The sequence below is a fragment of the Myripristis murdjan genome, chromosome 6 (assembly GCF_902150065.1).
Source record: "Myripristis murdjan chromosome 6, fMyrMur1.1, whole genome shotgun sequence".
Classification (NCBI taxonomy): domain Eukaryota; kingdom Metazoa; phylum Chordata; class Actinopteri; order Holocentriformes; family Holocentridae; genus Myripristis; species Myripristis murdjan.
Genome location: NC_043985.1, coordinates 28298807 through 28319463, shown reverse-complemented (window position 1 = coordinate 28319463; position 20657 = coordinate 28298807). Strand labels below are relative to the sequence as shown.

Here is a 20657-nt window from a genome sequence, read left to right as displayed (position 1 = left end):
TCAGACTCGTCTGCCTCACCGAGCCGTGACAAGCTGCATTAGAACCAGTCAATTTACACCAAATTTGATTGGATTCGGTGTTTGTGATGAGGCCGCGTCCACATCTCTGAGCGAGAAAAACTGCAAATCGACGGCCAAGTAAACAGAGTCTCGATGCAGCGCGATTCTGAATTTTTGCAGCTGGCGTGTAACAGAAAGAAACATGGAACAACGGTAGCAAAACGCCAGCTCCAACAGTGGTAACTTAACCTACAAATATCTCTGGTTTCATTCTTTCATATCCCACACAACCATTCAATAAAAAGCCCCCAAAGGCTGAGATTAGAGCACTGGAGTGGATTCAACTCCTGCCCTCTCTCGATGTAGCCATTTGATGAAAGGCTTGGCAATGGTCACATCCAAGTCTGGTGTTTTTTTCTTGCTAACTTAAACGAGACGATACATGAACTGGGCAGGACCCAGCCGAGCGGTTGTAAATAACATGTGGTGTCCCAGAGGGTGGCACACTATAGGTTGTTGCATGGTGCACATATAACGGAGAGCGCAAAAAACCATGCAACTGGGATCCCTGGGTTCAACAGTGGCAATTTGAGGCAACACATGACAAAATGTGTTTCCTGCCTTGCTCTGGTGTACACGAGGTGAGGGGAGAGAGCAGTGAGGAAGTGGAGTGCACAAGTCGCACCACTGGGATTGTCCTGGTTTGTGGGAATTTACCCTTCAACTCGCACTGTCAGCTCGCTCACGTCTGCAAAAAAAAAACAGATGTCACTACAGTACACACCTTGACCTGCCCCTTTTTATTTGCTTTCCTCTCCCTCGATCACAGTGCACAGCAGCGTTCACTGTTCATAGACACCTGGCATGGAGTTTAACACATAGCATGAATGTAAAGGCCTTAGGATGCAAATATTCAGTCAGGTCCCGGCATTATGGGCCTGAGGGGAGCGCCAGGTTACCCACAGTGGCTAAACTGGCCAGACCACAGGCCCTCCTGCGCTACATCTGACTCACTTACCACACTTAGAGAAAGCCAGATACTGTAGTCATATTTGAAAACCACCTTAACCACAATAATAACACAAAGTCAGAGAAAACTCCGGCACTTATGCTTTGCAAGGAACTGGCTTCAGTGTGGCAACTTTGCAAAGTACAATTCATATTCCACTTTGGATTACGGTGTAATTGCATCAAATGGCAAACTCAGAATGTGTTGCTGCATAGCATGTTCAGAGGACGACAGAGGTGGCGTGAACATGAAGAGGAAAACAAAGGTGAGCGTAAACCTGAGAAACACGTCTAAGTCAGTAAAAAGCTTAGTTGGAAGCCATGTCTTGTTAAATTTGAGTCAATCGCATGCTTTCACCGGTGGCCTACTGTACAGCGGGTGTATGTTTCACCGCGCGGTGCATCGTGTTTCCGAATACAGACCCATGCAACGCACAGCCAGCAAGTTGAGTTGGCATATTCATAACACAATCAAGCTTCTGTTAGCCCACCCTGTGAATCCCGTGCCCTCCACCTTGGGTCTCACCACTTGAAAATGGTAACCAGAGCACGTACGCCCACAATGCGTTCACCCGATTGGTTCTGACAGGTTGGTCCGCGAAGCTGCCGCATTTTTTTTTTTTTTTTTTTTGTGCCCTGTTCAAACAGGGAACACTGAGGTCTTGCTTCTTTGTCCTTCATAAACAACAGGCCAACACAACCAGGGCTTAATTCCCCTCTATTTTGGGACAAATGGCCTCCTTCATTGGGTCCAGGGAGAACAGAGGGACCACACAGCCCCTTCTTCTTACAATGGACAAAGGCAGTGCCCCAAACCGGCCAACTTGTGTCACAACCTTATCGGAAAGAGCCAGCGCTCCATGTCAGCGAATAAGGCCACCGAGACAGAGAGGCCCTGCGAAGAGGGGAAGCCCTCTCTTCTTCCTTAATGAAAAGGGCAAACTATACCATCCTTGTTGGATATTGGGGACAGGGGAGGTTTTGTTTCTAATGGCTTGGGGTTCTCTGCTTACACGACTCGCCCCCTCTCATCCACAGTCCTGTTAATCCCATTAATATGAAGAGGGCCGAGAGCCTGAGACTGGCCACAGCTTAAGATCCATCAGCCAACATTAGCCCTCGAAATCCAAACCCCTGTCTAGACCCATTAACGACTTAGCCCAGCAGAATCAAATCATTTGAGACCCATGTCTAATGATGGGAGGAGACCCTATACCTAACCTTTACAAAGAGGCAAACCCCTTCAAAACCTTGTCTCAAGCAATGCACAGAGCAGACACACCAGATTGTGTTGCTTGATTATGAATCCAATAAATCTAAAGTTTGCTGGTCAGGCAGCCCTTCTGATCCATTGTTTTGAGTAATCCTTGGCAGTATTAATGCCTCCCTCACATTATTGAGTGGCTGTGCTGACTGTTTTCCATGCAACACCGACTACATGAAGGATTTGCCTTTTGGATGACGCAGCGGTACACTGTACAGTATGCTGTACTGTACAATTAAGACGATTATTATCTTTGTGTGTGTGTGTGTGTATCTGTGTTCGTACAGTGCGCTGTAAGTGTGTGTTGCATTGACCACATGATGTATCTGGAGAGATAATCTGTTGGACTTTAATTAAATAGCCAGGCTAGGAGACTGAGAATACACAAAGAGGACTCTCGTTAAAGTCCTGTGCAGCGTAGCAAAGATAATCTCTAATGCCCCAATCCAACACCAAGCAGCTAACCCCACTTCTACATATGGCCCATTTCTGATCCCTCTGCATACCAGTTGGGTGATTACAAAGCATCCGAGCCTGATTAATGTCGCTTTGAAGCAGCTTGATCTGGCCTGGCTTGGGCACAATGGAGGCCTTTCATGAAATTGCGGGCACAAGTGAATGATCAGGCCAAGCTCTCAACCTCACAGCAAGACCACTGGCCTGGACCCCTCTTGCACATCACACATGACAATCATCTGAAGCGGGCAATCACTGAAATAATTGAGCTCCCCGCGCCCTGCCAGGCATATTCGATTTCATCCCGTGGCATGATACCAGTTTGCTCCAGTAATCAAAGATCTCAAAGGAATCGGATACGTCCAGGCGCTCACTGTCTGATCGACCCCACTTCAAGCTATCGCAGACAACTCGGAGAAAAGTGGGTTAAGAGTCTGACGCATGTATCATGTAGCTGAAGACATTCAGTTTAGACGCCATCTGGACCGTGTTGGTTATGGGTATCTGGTGACATCACAGGAGCACGTTCCCCATGTAAAATGTCATTAATGATTAGTGTGGCCCGAGGACAAATCAAAGCCTTGGCCTTTGAACTACGGTGCTGCCAGAATGACCAGCGGCTCAGCTTTCTATTGTTTAAACACGATTCAGTAGTGGACACAAATACTTATTGCACTTGTGATGCACAGTATATTCCTCTTTTATAATGAATGTCTCATTTGTATGGCATCAACTGGAAAATCTCAACAACAATACTCTATATTGATATAATGACTCGACTACAGAGGTGGTGTTTTTTTCATATTTACACAAGAGCTCCACTCCCGCAATAAAGCTCCACTCAGCTGGCTTTGTTTGAACTGCCCTGATGACAAGCACCTCATGTACTGTTACAAGAACTTGACGACTGATGTAATCACACACAGAGCTGCAACGATTAGTCATATAACTGGTTAGCTGCCAACTATTAAATGAATCAGCAACTATTTTTATCACTTTGAGTCATTTTTACGAGGAAGATTTCCAAATTCTGATTCCACCTTCTCATATATGACTGTTCTCTGGTTTCTTTGGCCATTTAAGACAGTAAATTGAATATATTTGGATTGTGGACTGTTGGATGGGACAAAACAAGACATTTGAGGATGTCACTTTGGGCTGTGGGGAATTGTGATCAACATTTTTGACCATTTTCTGACAATTTGTGGACCAAACAACTAATCGATTAATCAAGCAAATAATCAACAGATTAAAAAGTAAAGAAAATAATAATTAGCCGCACCTGTGATCATGTATGATGCAGGACAACTGCAGCAGAGCAGATGTAGAAGACAAACCAATTTCTTTCCCTAGAAAGTCTAGGAAATTCATTTTTTCTACCAGCCAGAGTGGCGGGTGGTCTCCATAATTTAATAAATCTAAATTTTATTTAGGCCAGGCATACTAGGGGCATCATTTCTCATTTTCCGGTGCATCCTGGGTGGAGCGGCAATGAAAGAAAACAAAATGTAACAACTCCATACAAAGTACTTTCAGGCGAATGAAAAAAAAAAAAAAAAATCATTGGTCTTTTCTAAAATCAACAAAGGCTACGGCACCAAAATAGACCTGCGCATGGCAAAGACTACAAAACTGCTTTGAGTTGCAGGAGAATGGAAAGATCTACAAGACAGAGAGAGTTCACCTCAGTACGGCAGGGTCACACCAGCCGATACACAGATCACACAGTGGGAGCTGCCGTCCCGCTCTGGGCCACAGAGGAGTCTCAAGAGCTAATTTAACAGTTTTGACAGTCACCGAGAAACCTGGTGACCCGGAAAAGAAAGGCAGCAAAAAAATCTCTGCAGCTATGCAACAGGAATGCAGTGTGTGCCGTGCACTGCGGTGTGTGTTTCCGCCCTTACTATGTGTTAAAAAGTGCATCTATAAAACACGTTCTCGAGTTCAATCTCTCTTGCACAAATATTCAAAATACACAGGTATTCAAGGATTTTCTCTCCCGCCCTCACCACGGGGAATGTAGAAAGCAAGCCAAGTTTTTCAGTGAACCTTAGGAAGTGAAATTCAGTAACAAGTTATCATTAAATCTTACTCTAGGCTTGATGACAGTGGAGCAGGGAGAAAAAAAAAAAAAACGAGCATCATATCTAGTCAGCCGTTTCCCACTGACCCAAATCTGAACTTGCTCTATCCAGGGCTCCAACTCTGTGGGCTTTTGTGGGTAGGGGAAGCAACACACAAACATATCAAAACCCCTCATTAATAGTATTTTTAGAAACAAACTAGCTTCTGCCAAGCTAGCTTATCTTGCAATTGTGGTGAGGGTGAAAATAACATACGATTTCGACCCTTATATCTGTCGGAAAATGAGAGCTTAGGAGAGTGGAGATCCAATCTATTTTGTGGTCATAACTAAGCTGATCTCTCTGGGCTTGTATCGCTACATCTGGCCGACCACAAGGACAGAACAGTCTCGATGTCATGTATTTCTGTGAAATGACTAGAAGGCAGCAGATAAATTAATAATTGTTTTGGTAATGAGTAATAATATATTCGGGCACCACATTACACACTCCGCAGCTGCTGCGTCTAGAGAGTGAACAGTGACAGGTGGGACAAGTTGCCCCTTTAATAAATCAGTGTAATATAATATATATGTTCCAAACAAATCACTGCCCTTGCTTCCTACTTTGAGAAAATCTAGCAGACTAAGGGCCACGCCGGGGTTAAATGGATTATGCAGGATAGCTCTTTGCCAAGTCAACAACAAAATGTACTCCCTGGTGGTTTAAGGGGGGAAATGTAGGAACATCAAAGCCTCCTCATTTAGATGAGAGAAATACTGATCACCACACCATCAGTCATCAGTGACCTTTATTATGCTGCTGCACATTTTTTTGGGGTTTCAGATTTTTAAAGAAAAATGTTCGATTACGTTTTTTTTTTTTTTTTTTTTTTTTATGAGTGCATGCGCAATTCGGTCAGTTTACTGCGCCCTGACTGTGTCATCTGGAGCGCTCATGTCTGATGATCTGATGTCTCCATCCTGGCAACTACAAACAAACACAACATCTCCCATTTAAATCCACTTCAAACCTAACTCTCCAAACTGCAGAAGGGAGAAAAACCCTCAAATGCTTACCAAACACGACCATCTGGAGGCAGCCATGGCATGATGGGAGCCGGAGGCATAACAGGCTTTGGGGGGTGTTTGGAGAGGGAGAGAGAGAGAGAGGGAGAGAGAGAAAGAGAGAGAAAGAAAGAGGAGCAGCGCCGACTACCAAACCATGCCGTGAGTCCCACTCTGCAGGCAGGGCGGTAATTACAGGGCAAAGGCAGAGAAAGCCTGACTGGGGAAAAAAAGTGGAGATACCCAGACTGCTGGGTTGCCGCCCTTGGGTCCTCAACATAACCACAACGCCAACCAGCCCATAATACAGTAAAGGCAGCGTCACAGATCACTGCATGGACAGACAGCGCCAAGGCAACGGCAGCCCTCGGCACAGAAAGACACACACACAGGAGTCCAGGTCAGGTCAGGTAGGCCGGCCCGGGCTTCAGGCTTCAGGCTTCAGGCCTCCACCTCACATGGATCACACAGAGCCATTATGCACGCAACACAGGCTGCAATCACACTCTTGGGACACGATGGCATCTGTCCATGCAAACTCTGAGGAGAAAAGGTGCAGCTCGGCGTGCATCGTTTCCCCTGACCTTGAGGACGCTCGCCTTCATAACACCGCAGTGCTCACGTGGGATTTTTCAGCGTACTTTTCGGTTCGTCTGCGTCTCTGAAGTCACACACAGCCGTGCAGAAACACACAAAATACGCACAGGGAATTAATACAGAAAAAGCTATTTGGTTACATGCTTAACAAAATCATGAATTGTTCATTTATTGCCTGCAGATATACAAGATGGAAAATGAAAATAAATGGATCAGAAGTAAAAAAAAAAATCCAATATGGGATCTGCTACCATGACTAAGTAAAAGCCAATGTCCAAAACAGATTTTTTTTTTTTTTGCTTTAAAAATGTTGATTTCAGCAAACAGAATCACCACTGTTTCCCTCTGTAACTAGGTTAGAGTGATCATTAAACAACACTGAGTCACTGCCTGGGGCACTGTGCGGCTCCTCTGCTGTCATCAGGCTCATGTCAGGCTACGCTGGCATGAATTGTTTGGTTATGCCTTCATTCCCTCTCTGACCAAGGCTTTCTCTAACCCTCTCAGGGCACAGAACGGTAACCTGCCGTCCTGCTGCGCCAACGTTATAAATCACTGCCCGTGCACGGGGAGGCTGTCCTTCACCGCGGCCTGCAACCTTCACACATCCTCGCGCAGTCAACCTCACCATATCACAGGAGGCTAGAGAAATGAGGTGAGGCCGGTTCATCACATCCATCAGCTCCTAACAGGCAGTAATAATCCATAAACCGAGTCGGTGTGGGCTCAGCACTCTTAGCTAAAATATACCTTAAAGCAGGCTGATGTTTTCAACCATGTTGTGAGGGGGGGGGGGAAATTGTGCTGCTGCAGCATTGTTGGCCGTCACGACTTCTCTGAAAATGCTATAAAAATAAACTCAACTGGGATAACCTGTGAGATCACAGTTTGAAACAACTGAGCATTTAAAGCATACTCCGGAGGATTTCAGAGTGTTTGGGAGTGTGCGGCGTGAAATTCAACGACCAACAATCAAACAAATAATCTGCTAATGCTCTCACCAGGTTTTGCTCTCATGTTGCAAAGTGTCTGGTCCATTGGCTTGCAGTGAGCATAACAGCAGATTGTGCCAATATTTCTCCTCTGACATTTATCTGGGCTCTCCCATTCCTTTGCTCGGCCCTAACTGCAGATTATAGCAGCAGAGATATGAACTATATGACGTATGAGTTCCATTTTCCAGCGCAGGTGTCAAAGCTGTGTATGTGCTGATGATGAGTGTGTCCAGGGGAGTGGGGGAGAAAGCTCCCCAGGGCGATTTGGCACCACGGACCAGGCCACTATTCCAGGCCGTCATATTTGTCTAAGGAGGGGCTATGACTGACTGCAAGGTCAAAAGGCTGCTGCGCATGGGATTACTTTTTTTATGACATTCTGGAACATATGGGCATTTTGTTTTTGGGTGGATATTTCCTTTAACTGTGACCCCGAACAGCCTTGGTCACCATGCGTGGAATGTGAAAAGTTCTCGCAAATCAATGTGTAACCAGCGAGTTCACCTTTGATAAGAAGCGAGTGACGCACGAAACACTGTGTCCTATACATTTATCACGCCTAACCCGCAGCCAGCCTTTTTTTTTTTCTTGAACCCTCCCTTCACCGTGACGGGAATAAGAATAAACAGAAAGAGGGGAACAAATCATTTGGTATTCTATTGCTGTGCCAAGACTGCCAGCCAATCGATCACAAATCCTCAGGTGTCTTTTTTTTGCCAGCTAGATACCCCCTGGCGGTTTTCTGCATACACACACACACACACACACACACACACACACACAGAGAGAGAGAGAGAGAGAGAGAGAGAGAGAGAGAGATGACTTGGATCTCAACTTTTAATCACTGGCTGAGTTAAGTTAATGCACTGGTTTCACAGCCAGAAGCAAAAAATTAAGCCCTTTCTGTGATTAGAATTAATCCTGAGCGGTGACAAAATATCCATATTTAACTCCTCTGGAAGTATTTATCATAAATTTGCAAAGGAGGGCCCAGAATATATATTTATTTCTCAATGCACACTGAAATAAAAAGGTGATCAGTTAAGTGTGGAAGAAGTGTTTTACATTTAAGAATGAAACTTTGCATACGACTGACAGCCTTTGATGTTTGCCACCCTGAAGAAATACAGACTGATTGAAGTGAGGGAAATCTTGTCTGAATGATACATTAATTACTGAAAGGCTCACAGCTAAAATAAACTCTTTGTATAAGCTGCAGGGTACAAACAGCTTGATTTATCATTCACACATCTATTATTTTCCATGACAGCAGCTTCTCTGCCATCACTAAGTGACATCTGCACTTTCCCAGCACAAACACACTGTTAGAAAGTAAGAGCAGAGCGTTTGTCCAGGACATTTTCGCTGTCTCTCTCTCCCTCTCTCTCTCTCCCTCCCTCGCTCTCACTCTTCCCAGTGGAGCCCAGGGGGACAGCACTGACGCCTGCTAATTGCAAGTCAGAGCCAAACACACAGTGTTAAAAACAGATAACGCTGGATGACAGATAGCCTATAATGAAAAGCATATTTGAAAGAGAATAGTTCACAGTGAGAAACACGGACTAGCATTGGCCGGGTGCTGCTGTGCAAACTGCTATCTGGAGAGATCTGTCCTTTAGTCACGTCTGTTTGGTTAGTAGCCTGCACATAACCTTGGCCCAATTCTCGTGTAGTAATAAATAACATTATGTTCACATCTCTTCGTGCAATAATCAAGGAGGCTTTTCTGTCCTACATTAAATCTTGGAGGCTTTGAGCTCTCCCACTATAAAGGGCTCGCTCTCCTCCGCCCGCACGGCAGCCGTCTCACGTGCAGCCAGCAGCGTCAGTCAGCGGCGGTAGCCCCTGACCCCTCCACAGTGCAGCCACTCCCTGACAGTTTTATGGACACACAACCCATCCCTCTCTCACAGCACGGCCTGTTTCACCTGACCTGAGCACAAAGTGCAAAGGCGAATTAGCTGCAAACAGCAAAAGAAAACTATCAGACCGGTTGCAGAAAGGCCTTAGGGGGATGTGTTAAGCAGGAAATGTTCTATATACAGAGCAGGGTGTCTGTGCTGTAAAGGAAATACACTCGCGCCGCTTTGTGTGGATGCCGTTGATGCACTGTATGCTCAGTGAACTGCATCCTCTGGGTATGTTTTAATGGTTGCCACACAACACCTGTCGCAAATGCATGGACTACCAACAGCTGAATGTGTGGCAATAAAGCATGGCTAGTTACGTTCATACAAATCAGATCATGAACTGCACAGTATGCATTCAATCCTATATAATAGACACAGTATCTATAAATGTCAGGTTTGTATTTATCAGCTAATAACAACTTATTGAGATTACAGGAACATGATTACACCAGTGACCTACATGGATGCAAGGATAGCAAATAAATAAGTAAAGCCTGAGGGAATGGCAGACATTCAGCCTTCAAATATCAAAAGGCCAGCTGTGAGTAATGCATTAGCCAGCGTTCAGCACAGCAGCTGAAGTCACCCTGTCATGAACTCATGCCGGGGAATTCCTGTGTAAAATTGTTGTTTTTCTATTGCAAATTAAGGATAACAACTTAGATTTTTGAGTAAATTAATGATACTCTATCTTTTTTTTTCCCCCTTCAAAATTTCATCAGGCTACACGCTTTGATGGCTTTGGCAAAGACCCTCTGTTTTAGAGTGAGGAGTAACATTTCTCCTCCAGAGATCAATTATTTTCTCGGCACAACCGAAGAGCACTGTCACACTCTAGAGACTGCAACACTAAACACTGAGGAGTCCAAGGAAGTACACTGCAAGCATATTTACTTCTGATTTCCCTGTCATCCTTGAGGAAAAACTGTCTTATCATAAATTAAAGGAATATGGTATACAGCAAAACTGTGCGCCCCTATGGGGAGCCTGCAGGAATACTACAGGAACATTATAATGATGCACACAAAAAAATATCATAAATACTAAACTGTCAATATAAACTCTCTGCCACAGAGGCAATACCAGCTGCTATGGGGAAATTACAGGAATGCAATGGTGATTTTTCATTGGGGGCAGTGACACAGATGCATCAAACAATACTGCATATTCTGTAAGGATGATATACATATGTACTTTTTTTTTTTTTTTTGAAGGGGGGGTTACTAGGAAAATTAGATCACCTACGAGCTACTCAAATCATCATTTAGCCTTTTTCTATTCATGGAAAATCTTCAGCATCTACAGATAAAATGTCAGTGTTGTTTGCTGAGAGTTGTGACACAATAAATGTCTCTGGTCCAGCATAAATAATAGCTAGGTCATATTGTGATGCAGAGGTCCTCTATATGCATAGAGGAGCAGCACATCTATTTGTTTAGGTCAATAGCCCCCATTTGGGGAAAGCTTGTCCCGAGGACTTTGAATTTTTTATGTTTGATATGGTTTGGTACATAATTCATACTGTAGGTGGGAAGAGAACAGCAGGGGTGTACAGGCACAGTCCAGTTTAATCTAAAGGCTTGGTTCATAAAAATCGACATTTTTTTTTTATTTGTTAAAATATAAGTTGGGGACCTGCTGGAGAACTCTGAAGGACCCCTGGGGGTCCCCGGGCCCCAGCTTTGGGAAAAAACACTTGTGCTGATGCCTCTCAGCAGCTCAAACTGCAGTCACATTGGATATTATAGGCTGGCTGCTGTTTTTTGAGTTGGTAAATCATCGCGTTATATTTGAGGACCACAACAGGCTGCCGCACAGTAGTACAGCGCGGGGCTTCATGTCATTCATTCATCCAAGTACCTGTCATCGTAGCAGAAATCGGCGCCCAGAGTGTTGACATACAGGACCAGAGCCACGAAGCCGCACAGCAATTCTGCAAACATTTCTCTCTCACACACGCAAGCAAAAAAAAACAAAAACAAAAACAAACAAAACAAAACAAAGAAAATGAAATGAAACGCCGGAGGAGAGCCGCAGATCCCGATCTCTATTCCCTCTCAGTCCCCGTCTTTGTCAGGATGTCTCTGCGAAAACAAGTCCAGTTACCCCCCATCATCCTCGCTGAAGTGCAGAAAGTGGATAATCCATAGGTCCCTTCCTTCTAACCCATTTTGGGCCGGAGGAGGAGAGCTCTTTGTCCGCCGGGTAACGCAGCAGAAAACGGCCAGCGTTCACTGGATCTGTGACAGCATTTCGCACGCCTTTTCCGAGAGGAGGACCAGCGGTCTGATGCTCCGCGGCCGCTGCTGGATCAACGTCGTGATTGAGACCGGAGTCAAGCCGGCCGCAATGACGCACGCACCTTCCGGCTGCATTTTCAAAATAAAACCCCGACTGGCAAATGTGTCAGCTTTTATGAGCAACACCAAGAGAAGGCACGCAATTGGCAGCTATGATTCTGTGTTCCCATCACAACTTGTGGACATGCATTTGAGCAAATAAATATGATTATACCTTACATGTGTGCATTAGAAAGAAACATAACATTCAGAATTGTAATACACAAAATTTTTGGCATATTTTTACAATGCTATGTTTAATGTAGAATAGTGATTTCACTGAGTATTTCGAGTCGTTCATCTGTTCTGCATGTCCCAGTTGGCTATTTCATTTTTTTTTTAGTACATTTTTATATTTTAGGCCTTATTTTGGAGACGACATTGCCTCAGGTCCGGTCTTATTCTTGGTTTCTCTCTGTAATTGACGCAGTTGTGATTGAAACGCATGTGGTTAGGAGGTCCGCGCATGCGCACTGTCCCACCTCCTGTGACAGAAATAAATACATACTGTAGATAGGAAGACACTAGAGCCAGTGCACAGTGTGTGACGGGGCTTGTCAGCTGTGGTCCACCACGCTTTGGTGCACTTCAAAGTGGGGTTACTCGAGGTGAGTCCAAGCTATCCCGAGCAAAATCAGGAATATTAAAATTAATTTCACATGTACCTCATGCCCTAGAGGTCTACACAATGAAGGAATGTTGCCTATTGGAGGTTAATGGGAGGTTTCACTCTCAACATGGTCATCCACCACCTTATGGACAGTTGTATGATCCCATACTGAATATTTGCAACGCTGGAAACAAACTGCAAAGTCTATCAGGGGTTCCTTGAGACACAGTTTAATGAAAAGGTGTCTACGGTGCAGTAGGTATCAATTTGTGACCCCTTGATGTCTAAAAATTATGACAACAATAATAATAAAAATGATACAGGCATTGTTATGAAATCATCCACTGTGTTGTAAGTGATTTTCATCAGTTGCATCTGTGTGTATTTGCCTTTAAGGCTGATCTAGCCCCAGTCTGTACCTCAATACCTTCACAACTGCAGGGAATCTCAGGTGTAAATTCAGCTGTGTGTTTGCTCTGACTTGTGTTCATTTCAAGCCAAATGTGCAGCCTGTCACTCAGTGAAAGACAGTCTGCTTACTCTGCTATCATCAGAAATCATGGTTATGTGATTGGTCTAGTCACTAATTGGTCATAATTCGTCATAATTACCCATTAAGAGTCACGAGCAGTGAGTAAGACGCAGGACACACAGGTTATCTAAATATTCCTGTGATAATAGGCTGGCAGTCACATTTAGAAATCACTTGCAGAAACACTGGCAGCCTAATTAAAAATGATGACTGGAAAATGTAAAAAAAAAAAAAAAAAAAGAATCTGGAAGAAATCAAAGAACGCACTACATTCCCAAATTGGTGTCAAGAAATTTCATATGTTGATTAGACACAATGCCTGTCAACAGTCCACGACGAGAAGCACTTAATATTGTGTCACTGCTTGTTTACTACTGCTTTAGATTTGACCAGGCACAGTGGGCTCTCATAGTGACCAGTAGAGGGCTCACATCGCCAGATCTCAGTAGGAAGACAAATACCACCACACCGTCCTTTTCATACTTCTACTCAATCCCAAATGACCTTTGTTCCAATGTGCAGTTTCCACCTTTTCAAAAAAAAAAAAAAAAAAAAATAGATTCCTAGTGTGTTAGCATTAAATTCAAAAAGTTAATGACACTTTTATGGTAGAATATATTGGATAATGTTAGGCCTTGGTTGACAAAGTGATTTCTCTTTCACAGGCTGGATATTCAAGCCTCAAGCAGTTTCTTTAGTATTGTTATCATTATTTATTGATTTGTTTTTTCTAGAAAAAAAAAAAAAAAGAAAAAAAAAAGTTTTTTAGAGTTTTTTCACCGAGACACTCTTATAGTATTCATGAGTATTGTGGCCTCAAAATGTTCTTGGACCACATTCCACAGAGGATATTGCACAATATATAAGGAAGACCAGCTGAGAGGGGAGGGGAATAAAGGAATAATTCTACAAGTGCTCCACAGACAAAGCAAGTGGCATGGCCTACTGCATATTGATTGAACGCCGTTTCAATAGCCAGACCCCATCTGTCGGGAGAGCCTTCAATGCAGCCTTTCACTGGACAGCAGCAGGACACTGTGATGTAACACATTTCAGGAATTAATTAGACTGATCAGAGCGACTGACACAGGGCTGTGTATGTTTTTCCTTCCAAGCTGCACTTCACTGACTGGTGATTAAATATCCATGGACGGGGGAAGCCTTTTCCCCTTTAGGGCTCAAGGCACTGATTAAAACATGCGCACTTTATTCACTGTAAAGTGGAAACCAAAAAAAAAAAAAAAAAAAAAATGCTTTGGTGTGATACAACGGAAGGAAATACTTGATAACAGTAATACAAACTGAATTGTCAAATCAAACAACTCCTTTGTTGATCATGATGCTTAATCATTCTTTCCTGACGTTTGTGCTGCTTCCATTTTCTATATTCATGATTGTTTTTTTAACTAATCTCTCACTGCCCCTCTCTCCCTCTCTTCCTCTCCCCCTCTCTCTCTCTGTTCTGCAGTGGCGAAGGAGTCAAGGGGAGAGAAATCAATAAATGAAACAAACTATTTTTAGATAGGATGTTGTCAAGCTGTCAAGGTGCATTATTAACCCCTCTGCATTTTTATGGGAACTCACCATAAAGAAACCAAAAATGTGACCTCCTTCATATCTGACCATGGAAAATCACCAGCGTGTAATGACTAAGTGTACGGAAGGATTAACTGATGAGCAGTTTTTGTTTTTGCACTTACAAATTAGAATGATAAAGCTGAATAATGTTATGAAGGAAAACAGCATTTATTATTAAAAAAAAAAAAATCATCTTGGCACTTTTGTGTGAGGGAATCAGGGTGACTGTAGTATAGTAGTAGTAGTAGTGGAAAACAGAAGGGAATGAAATTGTCCTGGTGGGAAAATATATATATATATATATATGGTTGCTGGGTTTGACAATAAGTTGTGCTTCTAACTAAATGTTAGAATGTAAAAACTTTCATCAGCGGGGAAAAAAAAAAAAAAAAAAAAAATCAAAGTCTATTGTGTCTGCACAGCAATTAGTTAGTTGCCTGAATTTGCATGTGACCTCTGCTGAGCATTTAAAGCTTTTGTAATTCGGCAGTTTCTTTCACTGTCGTCTTTGAAGTGATCTCACATTTGCACTGTGATCTGTGTCTAGAATGTGTTGCATTATGTGATTATGTGATGCTTCTTCATTTCAAATTCCCCCTGGTGGGACAATAACGTTTGAATTGACTGGTGTTGACTTGACTTGTGAAGTGTCCACCAAAGTGAAAACATGTGTATGGATGTGTGTGCGGTGTGTGTGTATGTGTGTGTGTGTGTGTTGAGGAGGTGGGGGGTGATGTATGTGACAGAGGGAGACCTCCCGGATTCTCTTTAGATCCTGGATGTTCGAGGAATTACAGGGACACTGCTTTGGGACTGTTGGATAATTACAGGTTCAGGCCCGCGTCTCAGGGCAAAATCACTTCTGCATGGAAAGAAAGAAGACGAAACGTGAGTGTGGTAAAACAGAAAGTGATGCTTAACCCAGGCTCGCTTAAGTATGGCTTTGCACAAATCCAAGAGGCTTAATCGACTGTGTGGGCATTTTTAAGGGATTGACATTCACTGGGATATGAAACAAGAAAACTTGGACAGAATATCAGCCGGCACCTGATGAATAAAGCAACTTGGAATCATTACATACTACATGATCCCTAAAAAGACACACTTGGCTTAGTGGCCAAGATAAAAAATGAATGTAATGTAACTATATATCTGGTCCTTTTTTTCCCCCCGTAATTTCCTCACCATCCTCCAACTTCATGCTTATCATTATTTTGCCTTGGCATGATGTCTCCCAAGACGCTCTCCCTGTTACTTTTCAATCAGTGCCCCTAAGGAGACAGTGTAGCAGCCATGGGGTGAAACATTATATCATTAGCTTTAGACATTAGCTCTGAATATTCATCTCACCGCAGCTTACTCAGCAGTACACTCTCATCAGCAAATTACTTTTCACATCAGATTTGATGGTGCGGTGGGAGAGAACGTGCATAGATCAAGTGAGATGTGAGAGGAGAAGCAGAGCGTTCATTAAGGCAGAATCAGTGGCATTTCCATTAATATAATTTGTAGTTCTTGTTTCCATTTGGGAGTTGGGCTACGCTGTACACGTGTCAGGTCTGTTAATGGTGATGGAACTGGAGGAGCTGGAAGTTTTGACTGACCTTCTTCCACGAACAGCGTTGTGTGGAGCACGGATACAGTACAAGGGAAGAGTCTCTAATGTCTAATTGTGTGCAAATAGGAGGATTAGTCTGGGCACGGTCCTCGAAGACACACACGGGCACAACTGCATGTGCACACAGCCACACACACACACACACACACACACACACACAATTTTGTCTTGCTATCTTTGGGAGGAGATTCTATTGACTTCCATTCATTTTTTTACAGCCTTCTTCAGCCTGTTCCTAATCTTAATTATTAATCAACACATGCCCAACCCCAAAACGTACCCTAATCTTAACCTAATCCTAATTCTAACCTTTCACTAAACCTTTAACAATAAGCCAGAATTTGCCTTTGTAGCCGTGAAAACCGGCCAAAAAGTCTTTCCGCTTCCCAAAAATGTCCCCACTCTGTTGGTTGAAAGTGTGTTCTGGTCCTCACTGTGTAGCAAGTAGCAGTACACATACACACACACACACACACACACACACACACATATCCTCTCTACCCCATATCTGAGTGTCTGATGATGCTAGACTGCAACAATCCAATTTAAAAAGCAATTAAATATTGGGCAAAGTGAGCAGAGACTGAATTATGTCCTGTATTATCGGAGCATCTCCCTGCAGCCCGCTGTTATCTTTACAATGAACTAGGCTTAGACAGAAGTACACAACCCGAGGTCCACTGGCTACTTTTCATCAGCCGCACTGCCCTTTTTGCCCTTCAAGCAGCCAGTTGTCCGTCTTTTAATCCCGTCAAAAACACTGTGCGTGCATGCGTTAGGGCTCTTACTTTGAAACGGTGATGCCGTCTGCAGTGAAAGGCATACTGCTCTCTTTCAAAGCTCAGCACGACTATCTTGATCTTAGGCGAGGAAGGGAATGCTGGGGAATATATAATTTTTTTTTTTTTAAAGAAATCCAACAGCTCTCAGAGATCAATTCTTGTTATTCCCCAGGTAGAGCTGAAGGAAGCGGCAGCGACCAAGTTATGGAAACATGACTTTGATGTTTCCCCCTCTTGCACCCACATATCACCGGCCTCTACTACTACTGCTTATGTAAAGTGGGAAAAAGTTCACATATTTGTAATATCAAGGGCACTGGGCATGTGAAACTCAAATGATCAGTATTTCCCTGCCCTGGTATGCACCTGCGCCCATTCCATTTGCACCACACCAGGAATGGTTGGCGTTCCAGAGAAAACAGGGGCCAGGATTATTTACAGCAGCGGACGAAATAGGAAGAAAAACAGTGAACGCTGACTGCAAGAGTAAAGAGCCAACCGACCATCTACGAAATGAACAGTTTCCATCATGAATTTCACCACTCTGTTTGAAGCCTGTCATATTAAATGTCCACTTTAATTTTTGTTATCATTAGCGATGAAAACTTCAGCAATTGCAAAATTCCTTCTGAATAACCAGCAAAGTTTTTTTTTTTTTTTTTTTACGGAATCAAAACGCCAACACAGCAGCAGTCAAATATAAATAAAACAATAGATCCTGAAGTTGAGTTAAGCTGGGGCTCGGGATAGCCAAGACCTCCCATCTGTTTATGCTATACAGACATAGGCATTCTCAGAGGAATGCTGTGGCTTTTTCGAAATGCCATTTTTCCTCTCAACCGAACTCAACGAAAGGGAATAACTGCAACTGATCAGGGGGTTATTGTGGTGGGGGCACGCTTCCCACAAACGTACGGATAACGGTGCCAGCCCCCACGTGTCCCGCCAGCCGCACGCCCATGTCCTTTTCAGCACGGTCACAGGCGCAGGAGCACTCCTACTCATCTGCATAATCGAATTACCCAGAGCAAGGTCTCTCCACGGATGAATCAACATCTCCACTGCGGAGACAATCACCGAAACCTCTGTTATTCCCAACTTCGGCTTCCATATCCCACACTGGTGGACTGGCAGGATCCAAATTCTGGTGCACACGAAAAGCTGTGCGCCGTCCTTTTGTATCGCTCCCTATAACCTTGGTCAAAAGCCACTCTGGTGCCTCTTTTTGGACAAAAAAAAGCATTCAGCTGCTTCTCCGCGCCTCATCATCTCCCATGTCAACCCCACAGGTCATTAAGCCGTAACACCATCTGCCTCAATTGGCTTTGTTTATGCTTGAGAATGTCCTGTAGGGACTGGACGCGGCCAGGCCTGGTGACCTTCCTTGGAAGTGGACTTGAAGACGGGCTATGAGACACAATCAAAAATCGTGCCTGTACAGCCATTCTCTGTTGATTTAAAAAAAAAGTTTGCTAAGAGGGGGATATTTTGGATTGTACACAAAATGCGATACTTAATTTTCCCTGCAAGACAGCAAACAAACCACAACCACTTTGAGGAGCGGTAAGAACCTGAAACATGAGCCCTTAAAATGATGATTTTAATGAGACCCAATGGACTGCTCAGGCTCAACTACGGTATCTCTCATCTAAACCCCATAAACATGTTCAATAAGAGGATGTTTATAGCTATTTTAATGAACACCCCACTCCACGATTCTGCTCCAGCAAGCTGAGCAGGCTGTGGAATCCCAGTGCTGTGTGTGTGTGTTTATACCTGCATATGTTTGTACATCAATCCCAGCCATCCCTGATGTGCAACATTTGGTACGGAGCCTGAGAGCCTCTGATGAGAATCCCAGCTGATCTGGGCTAATGCGTTCAGCAGAGGATTGAAGAGGAGAACCGAGTCAAGGGATCCTTTAAACGTCAGCTCAGATCCCCCCGGCCCGCTCCTCCCGCTCTCATCCACGCCGTCTCTGGTAAGTGGAGGCCAAAGGATATCAACTATGGATAAAGGTCTTGCGGATGCTGAGGGATTTTTTGTATTTTGTGCTCTCACGAGTCCTGGGACGGATTAAGACGGTGTTGCACGGGCACTGATGTTGAGTTTAAAGTCTGCATCAGATGTGCTGTGTTTTGGCAGATGCTTTAAAGGAACAGCTCACCCAAAACACAGAAACAAATGCCCACTTTCCTCTTGTGCAGTCTATCCAGATAAATAATTTCTGTGTGATTTGGCAAGGTTTCCACCTACCCAGCGAGTATGAATTATAGGTAGACGCAGTTTGCCAGTGTTCTTCAGCAGGAAATACTTCCCGATGAAACTCTTCCTGATGGCTGTGGATTATGAGGGGTATCTGTGTCATTGTTTTTGGAAGGAACGGTTGCCGTTGAGTTTTTCACTCGTAAAATTTTGACTGATGGAGTGCCACAAAACAATAGCCATCCAGCCCAGTTGCATCGGGGTGCCAGAAGACAGGGAAGGTCATGGCAGGATGGAAACCTTGGCAAATTACACAGAAACTATCTAGACTGATAAAGTGCACTAGGGGTAAGTGTGGAAATACATTTTTTTTTTGTGATCAAAATGAGGGAGAATCACACCGCCAATGATAAAGAGCACAAAAACAACTTTTTTTGTATGTCGGGTGATAAGAGCTTGAGATGCTATGAATAAGACTATCACTGTAGCTTGTAATATGAAGAATTCTCAAAAAGTAAAACTCATTAATTGAATTGCATGGATTACTGGAAGAGATCTGATACAAGAAGTTAGATAATGCCCTTTACCAGCAAAAAAAAAAAAAAAAAAATCAACTTTATCAAGGTGTTCTTTTGAATGTCATCGGCATTAAAGAAGCAGCTCAGGCTCACATGAAAGCAATATTAAATGTGCGGTGCGTAGACTAGTCTCACGGCGGGCTGTATGTCTGCAGTAACCCCTGAGACGGAGAGCTCCCAAGCCGTAAACACGCCACTTGATTTATAGTGGAGTGAGCACATAGTGAAGAGTGACTAGTCACTGAATGCTAATGTGCCAATGCTAAGCCTTGCATACTAATTTTTTTTCCTCCCTCTCTACTTTTTTTTTTTTTTTGCCAGCAACACATTTCTCTTTCTCTCCTCCTCCTCCTCCTCCTCTTTCCCTCTTTTCCCCTTTGTGCCCACTTGCTCTTGCTCTCGCTGTCACTCTCGCTTGCACTCTTGCTCTCTCATGGGAGACGACACAGAGTTGACAAATCGCTGGGCTGTGCCCGTGCTTTCTGCGTAGTGGAATAGTTCTGGTGGCGAAGGCAACACGAGAGCTTGGGGAGGCGAGTGACTCCAACATTTTTCTTTGTTCCTCCGTTGCTTTCTTCGATACCAGAGAACGAGGGATTCGCGTTGAGCTTCAGTGTTTGAGAGTAAACTAGAGATACACACCAAGATATCCGGCTGGATTCCTGTGGAAAGGACACACAGTAAAGTTTGTCTTCAGAGGTTTGGGCAGGGCTCCAGACTAACTTTTTACGTTGGTTGCACATAATTTAGGTGCACCCAAAAGTTTTCACCGCTCCTTTTTCACACTGCAAATGTTAGCTTTGTCTGTTCTCATAAACACAACATGCAAATGATCTCCTAAAGCCTCTACAACAGCTTTAATGTAAACATCCACAGGAAAATATGGCTTTTAAACAGACATGATCATGAAAAAATTAAACGGAAAATAACAAAGAATAACAGATTCCACTGTTTGAGCCCTATTAGGTGCCAATTGAATCATATCACATTATTCATCTCTGACTAATAACTATTTCAATTTGTCTTAATTCTGTTCAAACTGGATCTATTGGGGT

General features: G+C 43.7%; 1 protein-coding gene across 1 annotated transcript in view; it reads right to left on the bottom strand.

The window, feature by feature from the left end:
- Window positions 1-11636, bottom strand: part of tmtc2b (transmembrane O-mannosyltransferase targeting cadherins 2b) — a 103255-nt gene extending 91619 nt beyond the window's left edge. The window contains exon 1 of the mRNA XM_030054463.1: window positions 11221-11636. Within this exon, the coding sequence (XP_029910323.1) occupies window positions 11221-11303 (83 nt within the window). The 5' untranslated portion in view covers window positions 11304-11636. The remainder of the gene's footprint in view (window positions 1-11220) is intronic.
- Between the last annotated feature and the right edge of the window lie 9021 nt (window positions 11637-20657).